General features: G+C 38.3%; 2 protein-coding genes across 7 annotated transcripts in view; both read left to right on the top strand.

Moving 5' to 3' along the window:
- Nucleotides 1–15,351, top strand: part of FRMD3 (FERM domain containing 3) — a 261,212-nt gene that overhangs the window by 123,682 nt on the left and 122,179 nt on the right. The gene's annotated exons all lie outside the window — the stretch shown is intronic.
- LOC104318082 (transducin-like enhancer protein 1) overlaps nucleotides 1–15,351 on the top strand; it is an 84,079-nt gene that overhangs the window by 18,765 nt on the left and 49,963 nt on the right. For 3 of the 5 annotated variants that reach the window (XM_069776156.1, XM_069776159.1, XM_069776155.1), the window contains exons 5-6: nucleotides 3,977–4,039; nucleotides 4,964–5,068. In XM_069776156.1, the coding sequence (XP_069632257.1) occupies nucleotides 3,977–4,039; nucleotides 4,964–5,068 (168 nt within the window). The remainder of the gene's footprint in view (nucleotides 1–3,976; nucleotides 4,040–4,963; nucleotides 5,069–15,351) is intronic. The other 2 variants (XM_069776158.1, XM_069776157.1) reach the window with 1 other exon arrangement.

Below are 15,351 nucleotides of genomic sequence, written 5' to 3'. Positions count from 1 at the left end.
ACAAACACTTGAGTTTGGCAATGGTTAGGTCAAAACATTTAAGTCCTTAATTAGATGGTACGGAGGCAAAAAAATTGCATGAGTGAAGAAAAAAATCCGTCAGCTCAACTTAATTTTAAAAAATGCAGCTGAATTCCTTCATGTTAATTTTTAATGATACTTCAGAAAGGAGGGTAGCACTTCAGTCAGGGGTCTGACAAGCTTGTCACTTGCAAATAAATCAAAAGAAAATCATTACAACAGCAAGAACCAGTGAATGATGTAGTTTTGTCATTCTTCGATGGGCCCCACACTCAAGTCCTCTATTAAAAATGAATGTATTCAAGAGGCTCTGCATTGAGAACACAAACAATTAAGGGCACTTGAGATGCTTTGCTAAGAGCTGCCATACAGCTAGGAGGGCTTTCATGAGAGATGCAGGTTTCTACAGTCTGCTTTACCAAGGAGCCAAAGAACATGGGCAATTAGTTGTGTTTGTCTATGCTCAAGCAGCTTTCTGCAAAATTTTGTTTACTCATTCTTCTGACTGCCCTACGTGTCTCAAGATCAGCAGTTACATAATAGCTATGTTATATTGGGAGGCCTCTAGAAGTAACTGATAAGTACCTTTCTTTTAAGAATTTCAAATGCATGAGCCCCAAACGTGGAATATACAGCTTACCCAAATGCCACCAGTTACCGATGTCTAGTCTTGATTAACGAAGCTCTCCTAGACTCCTTCAAAAAAGGTTTTTCTTTCAAGAATGAATATTTATATACACAGACACGCGCATACATACTCAAAGATATTTCACCTTGAAAGGTGAATGTACATTGCCCCTTGAACAGCTAGATTTATATTTAATGAACATTCCTTTTTCTCAATTTTGAAAACAAACTTTTGCAACTCCTGACAGGCAAGATTAGGTGAATTGTGAAAGTTAGGTTTTCATGCACAACTTGATAGAGAACAAAAAAAATTTTTTAACATGTTTGTGAATAAGAATAGTTTTTACTAAACATTTGAGGGCAGCAAACAGGAGATGTATGAAGTCTCATGGTGGGTAAATAATTTTAAATCCTTTATTTAATAGCGTGTAGGAAATAGTGCTAGAAGGCAAACTGCCCTTTAAATGTAAGCAGACTTTTGTTATGAAGTATAGAATAGTCTTCTTCAGTTTTCTTTCAGTATAAATGTCTCTTAAGTGGCATTTGTAACTGGCAGCAAGAAATCTCACAATAAACTCATTTATGGCATACACATTTAAGTTTACCTAGCACTGTGGATGAATATTAAGGATGTTGTTCACATATGATCATCAGTAATACCCTGCTTTGGTAAAGACAAACTCATATATATTTTTTTTTTCAGTTCTGATATTAAGTCAGGTATGATAGTACTGAGACAATTTTAAAATAAGATTGACTGGGAAAGGGGGAAAGTTGATTTTGCCCCCTCTTTTTTAGAAAGGAAATAAAAATTTAAAGAAACCTAATTGACCTGCGTTGAGACTGGTAATTACTGCATGATGTTGCATTCTTTTGTCTTACTCTGTGCCATTGGGTATGCTATGTTATTGCAGTGAAGCTCAGATATTTGGGACTTGTGCAGGAAAACCCAGTAACGTGGACAACTTGTGTGTTTTATAGACTCTACTGAAAATTGATATTTTTTTTTTCTTACAGCTACAATAAGGATATTTACCTCAGTATTACAGAATAGGGAGACTTTTGTGTAGGCCATACAGGCCAAAAAACTTTCCAGTAGAAACCAGATGAGTTTCTTTACTTTTTTCTTTCCCCTCTTATCACCTGCTATGATTCATCCTGGCTTCTGTCCTGAAAACAAAGGTAATCCCATTGGTCTAGGGCAACTAACTTCTTGGACCCTAAACATTTTAGCTAAATGTCAGCTAAATGGATTGCTGTCTAACAGACTTTCTTTTCATAGCTGGCATACCTTGGTTTCTGGAGAGACGTACGAGGTGTGTGGAAAAAATGCCCTTTAGTACATGGATTCTCACAATCATGTAGTTTTTGTTCCTTGTTAACAGACACTGAAAGTACTAACAGATTTGGCAATAGTTAAGTCTAATAACTGATAATAGTTAAGCTGGTAACTTCCTTCTTTTGCCTTTGCTGTTATGTATGTACTACCAGTACTAAAGGCCACACACAGAATGATGGGTATTTTATGGTTGTGGCCCAAACAAATCAGAAACAGACCGCTGTGGTACTGTGTGAAATGGTAGCTGTTTCTATTGAGAAGGTACTGTGTGAAATGGTAGCTATTTCTATTGAGAATAGAGATCTGTTCCTCTTGTTTCAGGGGAGTAAGGTTTGCTGTAAAGCAACTGTCACTTCAGTGCCCTTACTTAAGGGGAAGCTTTTTGTCCTAGGAAGAAAACATAGCAGAATGTCTTTGGAGACTCTTGTCTCTGCAAAACTTTAGGGTGGATGTGTCAAATGCCAGACTTTCATCAGGGGGAGTACTTCAGCTTACATCAGAGAGACATAGTGTTTTACAAGTCTCAATGCTATCAAATATTTTCCCTATGTCTGTCAGAGGTGGAGAGAGCAGTGTTAAAGCTTGCCACTTGTACTTAGATCCCAAACCACCTGTCTGTTGAGACGTAAAACCGGAGGATGGCCTTTGTATCCTAATTACTGCTTGACTGATGTATAAGGATCAGCACATCGCAGTGTCTTACTAAAAAACTCAGGATGATGGGAGGGCTCAGGGAAGGGCTCGGCAGATGAGTTAGCAATGTTTCCACCTGACTTCTTTGAAAGAGTTTATCTTTGCTCAGGTTTATGCATGCCATTTTATGGAAGGCCTAATGATTCTCAGCAGGGATCTCTTGTTTCTTTTGTCTTAAAACAAACACCCTTCCCCCCCGCCCCCCCCCCCCCCCCCCCCAAGAAGCATCTGTATGGATTAATGATATGACAGAGACTGTGAAGAGCTGTTCAGAGTGTCTTTTATGTAGACTGGGTTCACATCTGGATGCTGATTTTGGTTTTGTGCAAGTGCGCTACAGTGGCTGCGGGAGATATTTATAAGGAAAACTGTAGGAGTTGTGCAAGAACCTTGAGGGTTAATTATAATAGTGGTTCTGAATGGTGCACAAATGCATAGGTCTGAAAACCTGTAAGCACGGGTAAGACTGACTAGTGAGAGAAAAAGATCCCTGTACCCCACCAGAAATCCTGTGTTCAAGTTGACATACCGAAAGTGGGAGATATGAAAGTGGGAGATATATAAAGCTGTTGAAAAGTGGGACTCAAAAGACTTTGTCCTGCTGTCTTCTCTGCTATTTTCAGTGAAGGATTGTTCTGTTCTCTGCTGGTTCCTAGCCTTATTGTTCTCCTGTTACTCATGGTTTCACTAATTTGCTGTTATTGACTGTCACATTTTCTGATCTGATTCTTTTTCTTGTCTGCATTATTTTAATTCTCTCAATATGGATGTTTTAGAAGTCTGTACCTCTTGTCTCCATTCTGCCTTGCTTCTGTTTTGGTATTTCTTTTGTACTTCTGATGGTGTGTTTCTGTCAGCAAAACTAATTTTACCTTTCTAATAGGCAGGTAAAATTGATCATGAAAGAAACATTTTTCTTCCATGCCTATTACCTTCATGTTGTGCTGCTTGATAATTTGAGTAATAATAAATCTACCTTTTAAAAGGCTTTATCTTGGACTTAATGGATTTAAAAAATGCTTTACTTGTTAATGAGCTATGTACAAGGACCAGATTTATGCCTAAATGTATATACAGATTAGGTGCTTTAGACATGGCAGATGTCCTAGAGTAGCTAACTAGATCACTGTCCTCATCTGGGCTTATATATTAACTATTTATATTTGCAGTAGTATGAAGATGTGGATTTTTTTGTTACTTTCGTCATCGCGTGAACTTAATATAATCCTGTACACTAGTTAATACATGGCAACAAACCTAAACCACAGTTTTAATCAAAATACTTTTCCTCTATAGACAGAAATCGCCAAGAGATTGAATACAATTTGTGCACAAGTCATCCCATTTTTGTCTCAGGAAGTAAGTAAAACTGTTCAGCTGTTAAAGTGCAATTATGTTGCTTTTCTGTTTGCAAATTAGCTAGTTTTAAGATGTTAATTTTATCACAATACACAAGTGTAAGGAACATCTGTTATAGCTGAAGTGCGCAAACCCCCTGCTAATTTGGTCTAACAAATCTGAGTTCAAACTAGTGACAATGGCTCAGCCTCGTTCATTGCCTGAGGAGAGTGGGAGTCTGTAAAATATTACCAATGCAACAAAATGCTTTCATTTGTAATCATGGTGATTGCCTATTTGATATTCAGTTGTCAAACGTGAATCTAGTGAAATAAGCATGCTTATCTTGTCTACATAATGTGTATCAACTTTTAGTGCAAAAGGTGAGTAGTTAGCTCAGATGCAAAACACTGTTTAAGGTTACAAACCTGCATCTGGTCTGAATGACTGCAATTGTAACATATTGTGGGCAGCTGCTGTTACATTTTGAAACCTGTTATTTTGGATATGCCTTTTCAAACTCTACAGTTTACAAAGAGTATTTGTAATTCTTGTTGAGTTCAGTGAAGCGCTTCTTCCCTGTTTGAAATTTCAGTAGGTTTTGCTGTGTGGGCAGAGTATATAAATGTTAAAATTGACACTAGTGTGAAGTTGACATTATCATCCTGTCAACTCAATTAGAAACTGATTATTCATTTGCCAGAAAATTAATATTGAAGTGGCATGGGCGAGGAGGTGAGCTGGCTGCCTTCAGGGCTTTTGTTTGCTCTTGAACAGGTGAGGAATAGGGCACTGTTACCTTTTACCTGCTTAAGGTGTCTTGCAATAGGTAGCCTGAGCTTCTTCAGACAACCCGGTTATTCACGTGTTTGTGATCCTGGTTTGACTTGATGTGGTCAATGCCTTAACACAAATTCCTCCCCATGCCCCTTCTTCTCTTAACAGCATCAGCAGCAAGTGGCCCAAGCTGTAGAACGTGCCAAACAAGTGACCATGGCCGAACTGAATGCCATCATCGGGGTACGTGGCCTTCCAGGTCTACCTCCTACAGTGTGTATAACTTGCTTTCATATCTTACTGCTTTGTTATTTTTAAAATAAGCTTAATGTTTTGATATCTAAAGCTGTTTTGATGCCCAGTGTTGCTGAAGTGTTTACCTTGATTCACACAGATTTTAGCAGGGATAAAGTTAATAGTTTTGTGCAGCAATGCTGTGCATAACAAAACTTTTCCAGGAAGAAACACAATGATTAGGAGAGTTGCTTGTTTGTTTGTAGGTTTTGTATGTCAGTTGATCTAGTTACCTTTGCCTCATGCTTTTTGTGACACTTGTTCTTGGAGCCTGTACAAGTATTCATTCTTCTTTTTTTCCCTTTCTTGTGAATCTTTCATGAATTTTAAATTTGCAAGCTACTGAAGAGAAATTTCACTTGCTTTTGAAGTAGTATTAATTGTCTGACACAGTGTTCTAATAGCCTTTCACCAAGTATGTGCTGCTAAATATGCTGAAATAAGTTAATACTACTTGCTTGTGACTGGTTGTCAGTCACAAGTCATTTGCTTTGTATTAATGAACTTTCTGAACCATACATTCCTTCCACTGCATGAGTTCATTTCCCCTGCCACTAAGTCTAGAATATTTCTCATGTTTTCTGCCCTTCCAGACTAAGTGAAAGAAGTAGCCGAAACAAGAACCCGTCCTTTTTGATTTTATTCATATGTGAGCGCTTTGAGCGGATTCAAATTACTCATTTATCAATTTATGTTAATTGCTTGTGAGAAGATGCCCTGCTGGTCTTTATAGTTCCCTCAGACACTTTGTAATGATAATTAGACATGCTGCTGTACGGATTAACAGTGCCATAGTCCAATGACGTCTACAGACAATGGAACCAGTTAATCCATCTGTGCTTAAAATTACATCCCAACTGGAGATGGAAAAAAAAAAAAAAGAGTGAGGGAGGATTAAAAGAATGAGCGTCAGCTTGAAAACTCTCCTTTCATCAGTTTCTCAATTGCAGATCTACAGTCGGTTTGCCTGTGGTAAGCTATTGGCAGTCAATTAGGTGAAATAAACTGGGAGGGTGACCTTCATTTCCTTTTAATAGCTTTTCCTTCCTGAAATGGGGAGCTTCAGTGGATTTTCAGCTTAAATTTTATTCAAGCTGCTTTATTACACTTGACAGTTTAGCTTTGCATAAACATACCCCCCCCTTCAAATCTGCGCTGTTTTTTCCCTTCGTATCAAATTTTGACTGTTACTTAGTTGATTTGCTAATCACATCTTAGAAACCCACATAATTACGTCTGTATTTGTCACAATCTCCTCTACGCTTTGCTTGCGTAATGAATTACTTTGTGAATACCTGATTTGATCTTTGAAATACAGCACATGTACATTTGTGGTGTTTGATTAGAAAAGATTAGAGAACTGTAGTTTCTTGCATCTTTTAAAATGAATTACTTCTTTAGGATGAAAATGGAATGGAAAACCCTTTTTAATGAACTATTTTTAAAGAATATTTTGTGCAGTAAATGGAAGTATGTATTAAAATATATTTAAAAACATTCTTGCTGGACTTAGGGTAATGCTACTTAGGCAAACCAAATTTTGCTATCTCAAGCTTGTCATGTACCTCTTTTTAAAGTCTGCACAATATAGTCTTTTAAAAGCAATAGGATCTACAAGTACCACATGCAATTAAGAACCTTTTTTTTTGGGGGGGGAGCTCTTTGGAAGCAGGAATAGAAGCCTCCACCTTTATTGTTTTAAAATTATCTAGGATTCACCAGAAAAGATACTTGCCTGTGTCTTCTGAAAGACTTCTGAGTGATGCCGTACAAATCCAAAACTGTAAATGAGGAAATGAACATGTTGGGCACAAAGTTTATTTGACCATGTAGATGCATGCATATACATAATGGTAAAATTAGATGTATGTCACAGTGATCTTTTACAGTCTTACATGATCAATAATTATCTTGTGCCACACAATAAGTTTCATGCTCTGACATATGCTTGATTTTCTTTGAAAGGGACGGTGTGCATCCTGGAAAATCTGAATAGCATAAAATTGGGTTGACAATTCAGTGGACCTTTGCTCCCCCTCACTGAGCACGCAGTGTGTCAAACCCTCTCCCCAGAGGGGAGGACACATCAGAAGCCTGTCTGTTTCTACAAGCGGCAGCTGCACGGAGAGTGAGCACGGCCTAGTTTGATAGCAGCTGTCAGTATTGTTCAGGGGCCCAACTTAGTGTAAAGAACAATGGAAGGGCCATGCTGCTAAAGTGCAGTGTCTTTCAAGATAAGAAAAGAAATAGTAATTTAACGGTTTAGACATCTATCATGAACATGAAAGATCATGAAACTTCTTTTCAAAATGCAAATATGCTGGAGCAATCTGTAACAGCAGAAGATGCAATTGAGTAACCTCTGGCGTCATACTACCAAGGATACTTATGTACAATAAATTTTGAGGTTGGGAGGAAAGTTTAATTTTCCTAGCTGATGTTCGCTTGTGTAGTTTCTCCTGATTAGATAAGATCAGCATTTTTGTTGGGGTTTGACTTTTTTCCCCTCCTTCCTTTCTGTCTTTACGGGCCATTGTTTCTTGACACTAGATAATTCAAGAGTTTCCCAATTGGCTTGGCTGAGTTAGAGCAATTCCTGTTGCTGCTGGGCCATATATGAGTTCTGGAAGGGAACAGAGCCTTTAATTAGTGGGAACAACTTTTGAAATACAAGATGATTTTGAACTATGTTTATTTTATGTATTTTTTTATTTCCAGCTGAAAAGGTGAAAGCTTATTAGAGGACAGACTGTGAGGATAGGGACTTGTAGTCTCATGGGACTGAGATTTTTCAGAGAATTTAGCCACACAGTCAAAAGACAGGCTTTGGAATCAGTATATGTTAAGCATGTACAAAAGAGAATGAATGAATTGACATATTTAAAAAAAAAAAGTTACATAGTTGGACTTGGTGAGCTTCTAGGCAGTGCTAATCCTCTGTGTTGATTAAAAATTCTTACTTCAGGAAAGAACTGTGCATGATATTTCGTTATTAACAGTCATACTTCTGGCCTTATACTTTTCCTGCATGTACTTGAAGGCTTTAACTTCAGCTATGGGGTAGCAGAGCAGCTAAACAACCTCCTTCCCAATTTTTTTAAACTACATCATTTAGTATTTGTTGTACTAAAGTTGAATGAAGCCGCAATTTTGCTTGATAAATAATACACAAAACAGAAAACTTAGACTTACGAAGATAAGTGCACCTGTTAACTCCTTGGCACTCCTGCAGCTGCAGGCAGTGTCCACATTTGGGGTTAAGGGAGGATCCAGATCATGGTATGAAAGAACTAGGTAGATTACCATGGTTTAACCTGAAGGGCGGTTTGTTTGTTTGGGGTTTTTTTGAGAGAGCAAAGGTACTCAAAGTTCATGCTAGGAAGTATAAGGGACAGTTAAATAGATATGTCTAGATATAAACAATGCAAAATTTGTTAGATTTACTTTCAAATTAATAAACTAGGTAGTTTTATGTGTAGAACAGGCAAATATCTGAATAAGGAAATATAAGCAGCAAGCTGGAATCTTTTAGCATTGCATTTTAGATGCACGATTTTAGTGTACCACTGAGTAGCCAGGTAAGTCTTATTTTGCCTTTTGAGGTGGGTTGCTAATAGTTTTGTGAAATATGTATCTTTTGGATTGACAGTACTCTTGAGACAGATTGAGTTGTAGGCTTCCGAGAGGCCTCTCCACTGTTGCATGAGGTGATGGCTAAAGGATTAGCAAGATGTGGGATTATTTTTTCTTTTGGCTGTGGTTGCCAGCTATCTCTGGGATTGTAGTGTGTGAAGCTTAAGAGGATGAGGTTAACCTCTTGAGGGTTTATTCTTATGAGTGTGTAGTTAATCCTTAGAAAGCCTATAAATAACTAGGCTGTATGTTTCATTATAAAATAGAAATACAGACTAGAGCAGAAATGAATGCAGAACTTAGTGCAAGGGAAGAGCTAAGCAGCTGTAGCATTACTTTAGATCCTTCTCAGCCATGATCTGCATTATGTGCTAAGGGAGGGGAAATTGCCTAGTTCTTTTAAATTAAATAAAATGAGATCTAGTGAGCACAAGACACTATGTCCTCACTTTTACCATAAAATAGCTAACCCCAAGTCTAAATTACTAAACTCTGGCCATAAGAACTTTATTGTGTGGTAAAATCCTGGGTTATTCTTCATATTTTGCTTTTTTAAAAGTATGTAGAAACCTTAATTACATGCTAGGATGCTGTCATGGTAGGTGCTTTTAGAATACAAGGCTCCAGAATTGTAAACTAAGTTTAAAATAGGTAGCAAAGGGAGAAAGTATTTGTCAGCATGACAGTTGGTGTTCTCAAAATACCGGTCCCCAAACAGTGGCCAGATCTTTATTGTTAGTGCCACCAAGGTTTGAGGAAAAATAAGAAAGCATGGTTGAAGTGTATTGGTAGTTTGTCCTACTCAAAACAAAACCTAGGAGAAGGTGTGTAAAATGTGAATGAATAGATAGTGTTAGCCAAACTTGGTTTCCACCTGACACTGCCCCCCCCCCCCCCCCCCGCCGCTCTGTGCACTCTGCACTGATGGGGAAACAGAAGACCTTGGAGCAGCAATATAGAGGAGGGTGGTGTCTAAACGAGATGATAATTTCCTGGAGTAGATGATTGTCAGTCATTCTGAAGAGGGGAAGATTGCATCCAGAAGTCAACTGTAACTGAGTTGCAGGCCAGACCTCCCTTATCTTGCAAGGTTTCACATGTGGGTGGATAGAAAAAGCTGCATCTTGGATCTTGTCCAAAAAGAAAACCAAAAGATCTTTAGGTGGCTCTCTCCTCTAGATCTAATATCTAAACTACAAGTCAAAGGTGAGACCAAGTATATGGTTACAAACTTGTGAAGCTAAACAGCTTTCAAGAAAGGAGTGAAAGAGAGATGGTTGGAAAATATGTGGTTAGCTAGAGCTCAGACCTGAAGATATGCAACTGTGAATGCAGAGAGAAGGTAGATTCTGATGAGATGAGCATGTGAGGTACCAACAGTGAGTTTGTACCACTTGCTAGATTACTGTCTACTGGGCAGATGTTGGGGATATGGAATGTACATGCTGAATGGTGTAGAGCTGTAAGTTGGTCTGTTTTGCAGCAGGAGAGAGGTGCAGGAGGGACTGCCACATATGCAGGTTTTTCTAATCTTAACAATAGTAAACAGAAGACCAGAAAAGTCAGTGGAGAATGTGGTTTCAGGAAGGGTTAGTAGATAGAAGCAGAGGATATTGATATGCTGGAAGAGGTGATTCCTTCTTTTTGTGAACTTGGCTTCAAATAGTACTGTTAAAACAGACTGGTTTGGAAGGAATAGTTTCAGTGGAATGGAAGGGACTAAAGTTGGGTCAAAATGCTGGAATAGTACAGTTCAAGGCAAGGATTTACAGAAAGCATGTTCAATGAGCTTTAATAAAGAAAATATGGAAGGGCTACCAGAAAGAAAAAATGGGGGGTTAGGGATGAGTTTGCTTTTGAAGGTGGCTGAGGCAGAGGAGTGCACATATATATATATATGTCATTGGCACAGAAGGGTTGGTTATTTAATCCCAGAAGAAAGGATTACTTCCTCTAAAGAGTGATTCAAAGCACCTCTCTTGATTAAAGCATATGCAGGCAGAATAGCTTTCCATGTTTGAAGACAGTTTTTGTGAATATTACCTACTTTTTCCCTAAGTTACCAAGGAAGTAAAAGGAGACAAACTGAAGAGATGAGTATACCTTCTCTCTTACAAATGTCTGCTTTGTATTCATACTTGAAGTGACACAAGTGGGGGAATTGGAGTAGGTGAAGAGTCAGTAGGCTGAGATAAAGATGTGATGTAACCTTTAGTGCTCCTCTTGCAAGTAGTCCATGATGTGGTGGGTTTGGAGGAGGTAAGAGTTGGATGGGAAGAATGAATCGGTTGGCACAGACAAAAGAGAAGCTCAGGAGGGACTGCACATGAGGTGAAATCAAGTGCAGAGAAGTTAGTTGCATAAGGATGAAGCAAAGCATGGTCATGGAGTTGTCCTGTAACATGAGTAGGAATAGAGAAAGGTGTTGTGAGTTTACATGTTGAATGGTGTAGGGCTTTAAGTTGGACTACTTTGCAGTAGGAGAGAGAGGTGCAAAGAATGAAGCATACAGATCCGAAAGGAACTAAGGTCTAGTTTTGAGAAGCAAACACTGATACGATAAGGTGAACTAACTGTCAGTGTGCCGATGAGAGTGGCATGGACCACACAGGCAAAATATAGCTGTTCACTGGGTGACTGTGACAAAGATGGAGTCAGTGGGAGTAGGAAAGTGAGGAGAGAGAGGTGCGGAGGGGATGGAGGGAGATAAAGGGGGACACAAAGTACGGTAAATATTAAACATTGGAAATGTGCAAGAAAACAGCAACCCACTATTTCTCAAGGGGGAAGAGCAAGGCAAACTGTCGAGAGAGGGGGCTGTGTGGGAGGACTGGAAGAGAAGGGAGGGAAGCTTGCTTTCCCTGTTCTTGCACAGAGCAAGGCTAGCATAGGCATTTAGGATAACTTTAGGAAATACTAAAAGCAGGGCAAAGACAGTTTGTACAGCAGTTTGCTATAACTCTTCAACGTGCTGAAGCGTTTGTATCAACAGCAGGATTCCTGGTATCTGGTAACTGCATTATTGTTTCAGAGCACTTGCTGAACTACCATGGTTGCTGTCTTGTATAACACTTAACTTCCTGAGAATGTCCAGTACTGGTTTTAAAGGTGCTGGCTAACTGTAGCTCTTTAAATTGAATACTGACAAGCAGTAGTATTGAGGTAGTAAAAGCAAGGATTAGCAAAAGTGGATTGTTCAAATGCCTGTTCAGAAGTAATCATTTGGTAGGTGGAAGTTGTTACAGCATGTATAAGAAATATCCAAGAATCTGCTCTGTGGCTTGGAACAGTAAACAAAAATCAATGTAATGCTTTTCTCATGACTGCCATATTTTTAATTCTTTGATATCTCTGAAATGTTTTTATGGTTAGTAGCAGCTGCAACAAAAGGGTGATGATCATAATTTAAAATACTATATTCAACTTCCAGATATTACCTTACCAAAAAGCCTTTCTACTCCATCATTACTATCTTCATGTTCAGCAAGATTTAAATTTCTGGAGACTAAAAGAGCCTGGAAGGAGAATAAATACTTTTTAAGATAATCATACATCAGTAACAAAAACCCCTAGAGTAATATCTTTAAGTCATTTCCAAATTGGTGTGTGCTGGAACTAGTTGGTTTTGGCTGCTGTGGCAGCAAGAATGTGCTTTTGAAGTGTCATTGGATGGTAGTGGCATGCTAAGAGTAGCTAAAAAGGCAAATACGTAGATTTGAGGTTAGAAGGTGAGTAATAGCAGGAATTTATGGTTGCCCCAGAAAAAAAAAATATGTGCTGGCAGTTTCTGCAAACCAGAAGCAATGTGTTCTGACAGCTTCATTCTAGAGACTTAAGGCTTGCATCTGAGTCTTCAGAGAAAGCAATATGTACTTGTCTAAAATTAAAGAAAAGCTTTGTTCTTAAACTGACTTACAATGACAATGATCAGAAGAATGTAACTGGTTTCAGAAAACCAGCCTTTGTCTTGTCTGGACCAACAGTATTTAAGGTAGTCTTTTGTGGTTTTTTTAGAATGTGGTTTTGAATTTGTTACTTTCCCTTGGAGTCTGGGAAGTCCTTTGGTGAAGACATGTTCTCCTGTGCAAGGATAATTTTTTCCCATTTTTACTCTAACTCTACCCCTCCACTCCCTCCTGCTCTGTGGCATCTGTCCTTTATAAAGGCTTCTCTGGTTCCTCCATTGCTGCAGAGTCTTGTTCCTCCAATGCAACTTCAGCTTTGCTGTTTGTCCCTTATTTTTTCAAGATTTAGCCTAAGGAAAAAACCCCAACATTATTTAACCTAAGGAAAAAAATGTACCATTATTAATACAAGGATGCTTAGAACTTGCTCTTCTGACTTTGTTCTATTTACTTTTTTTTCTGTAAACTGTTTGAGGCAGGAACTGGTCTTAAGCCAGCCCTGTAATACATATTTTTAGAAGAGCTATCAGTGAAAAAGCTATAGATACGAACACGCAGAAGAACTTTTATATTTTTATAAAAGTATACACAATCAATATATATACATATAATATATACAGAATAGTATGTATAATATATAATGTATAGTATATGTAGTATATAATGATATATTAAAATATATCATTGTGTATATATGATATGTTATATGTGTGCGTATATACATACAAGGTTATGCTAGCAAAAGGTCTTTAGCCTGTGGGCTGCTTGTTGTGTTGCCAGCATAGCTGCTGATACAAGCACTAGCCATGCTTCGATAGGTCTGCACTTGGTGCAAGCTATTAAGTTTTAGGTTGACTTACAGTGCCTAAAAGCATGGAGGAGGGAAGAAAACCCTTCCTTTTTGTTGGCAAAAGCCCTTATGTGGATGCAGCTACACCAGTGGAGTGCTAATGCACCTTGGGGAGAAGATGTTGCTGAACTGGAAGAATTCCATCTGCTGGCAATATCCTGCATCCTAGCTGCAGGGCTCTCCTGGTGTGGGATGCTCCACAGAGGGTCCACAGCATAGCTAGGCTGCTAGTGCAGATCTACTCTTGTGAAAGTGCCAATCATGCTGGCAGTACTAAATAATTATTCCCTTTATGTCAATGGGATGTTAAAAATCTTGCCATTTAACAATTATCACTAAACTTTTGTTAAATAGTTAATTGCTGATCACTTTAGTGGAAAAACAGCTGATGTGCTCGTTCACTGGGTGTGGTGACAAATCATTTGGGTGGGGTCACCCACATCTGTCATTACTGTTTACAGGAATGATCTTTTTGAAGAGCCCTGAAGTGTAATATCTCTTTATATTTCTAATTCTGGTACCTGGGCTTGCCCTCCAAAATACCAGAAGGAAGGGCAGAGAAACCTAGCTGTTCGAAATGAGACAGAAAGGCCCAGCAAAGATCAGAGTTGTTGCTCAGCATGGTGATAAAGAAGGAAAAGATAAAGTGTTTTTTTCACCCTTGCAGTCTATATGTCTGCAGTCTGTAATGGTGATGTGGGAAATAATGGTTAATAAGCTACCCTTGGAAATTATTTTTATATTTGCTGTTTACATTATACTGGGGAGCATTGAAGACCTGTTTCTTAGTTCCATTGGTGTAAAGCTAACTAAGGTATTAAAATTTATGCGATCTTGTGATTCAACAAATGTACTGTGTCTGTACTTGTAGGTAGGCTGGTACTGGCTATGTAATTCACATTGATAGCAACCAAAGCCTTTCTCATGTTGAGAGACTTCATTTTCCTTACTTAAAAAAAATCCTCATGAGATACAGAACATGTTCTAAAATACAAGCTAAAGAATATACTTAGTATTTGTCTGTCTTATATATAGATTTTAAGGAGCTCTCAAAAATTTTTTCCTGTTGTAGTAATGAAAAATTTAAATTAGACTTTTTCGAGGTAGATGCAGGCTTCAGTATAACTGCTTTGACTCTTGTTGGCTGTCTTGGTTGCCTTCTGTGGGCTTTTTGGAGGTGGCTCATGTGCACCAGTGGTTTGCTGGTCCCACATTAGTATACGTGTTTTCTCCAGTGTCATAATTTTTCTGTTGAACTACACAGCCAATCAACAAATACATACTTTTGTTTCAGAGAAGTTAGTGGGGCATCTTCATGACTGCAACTAGTTTTTACTTTCATTCTTTAAATAGAGAAGAACTTTTAGCCTTATATATAGAAAGTATATGGGGAATTACACTTGTAAGTGTTTATGCTAACTTTCCTTACTTTAGCGAGATTAAAGAAACTCTAATGCAAGGAGAAAAAAAAAAGACTCTAGAGCTGTCCAGGTTTAGTATTCTGTGGCAAAACTGTGCAGGATAAATCTGTTGCAGAAGTACATTTTACAGTGAAACAGGTAGGCATCAGTGTAGAAGTGTAGTAGGAGCTTTAGAGCATGAAGTGGTTGTTTTAATCTTCATGACCCAGTTGAAATCAGCATTGCTTTTCCTATTTCGAGTTTTCTGAAGATCAAAGAGTAGACAAGACTTGATTCCTACAGGAGGATCCCATAGCAGAGGACTAAAAGTGAATACTGAAAAGGAGGGAAGTAACAGAAGGAGGAAGGAATCAAGGGACCAAGTAGAAAAAGAGTTAAGAAAGGAAAACAGATAAAAGACTCTAATTGAGAACCATAAACTTCATGTTGTTTTGCAGTAGCTTCATATGGAGT

This window comes from Haliaeetus albicilla, chromosome Z (genome assembly GCF_947461875.1).
Source record: "Haliaeetus albicilla chromosome Z, bHalAlb1.1, whole genome shotgun sequence".
Taxonomy (NCBI): Eukaryota; Metazoa; Chordata; class Aves; order Accipitriformes; family Accipitridae; genus Haliaeetus; species Haliaeetus albicilla.
Note: the sequence above shows the minus strand (reverse complement) of the source record. Positions and strands in the feature narration are given on the sequence as shown.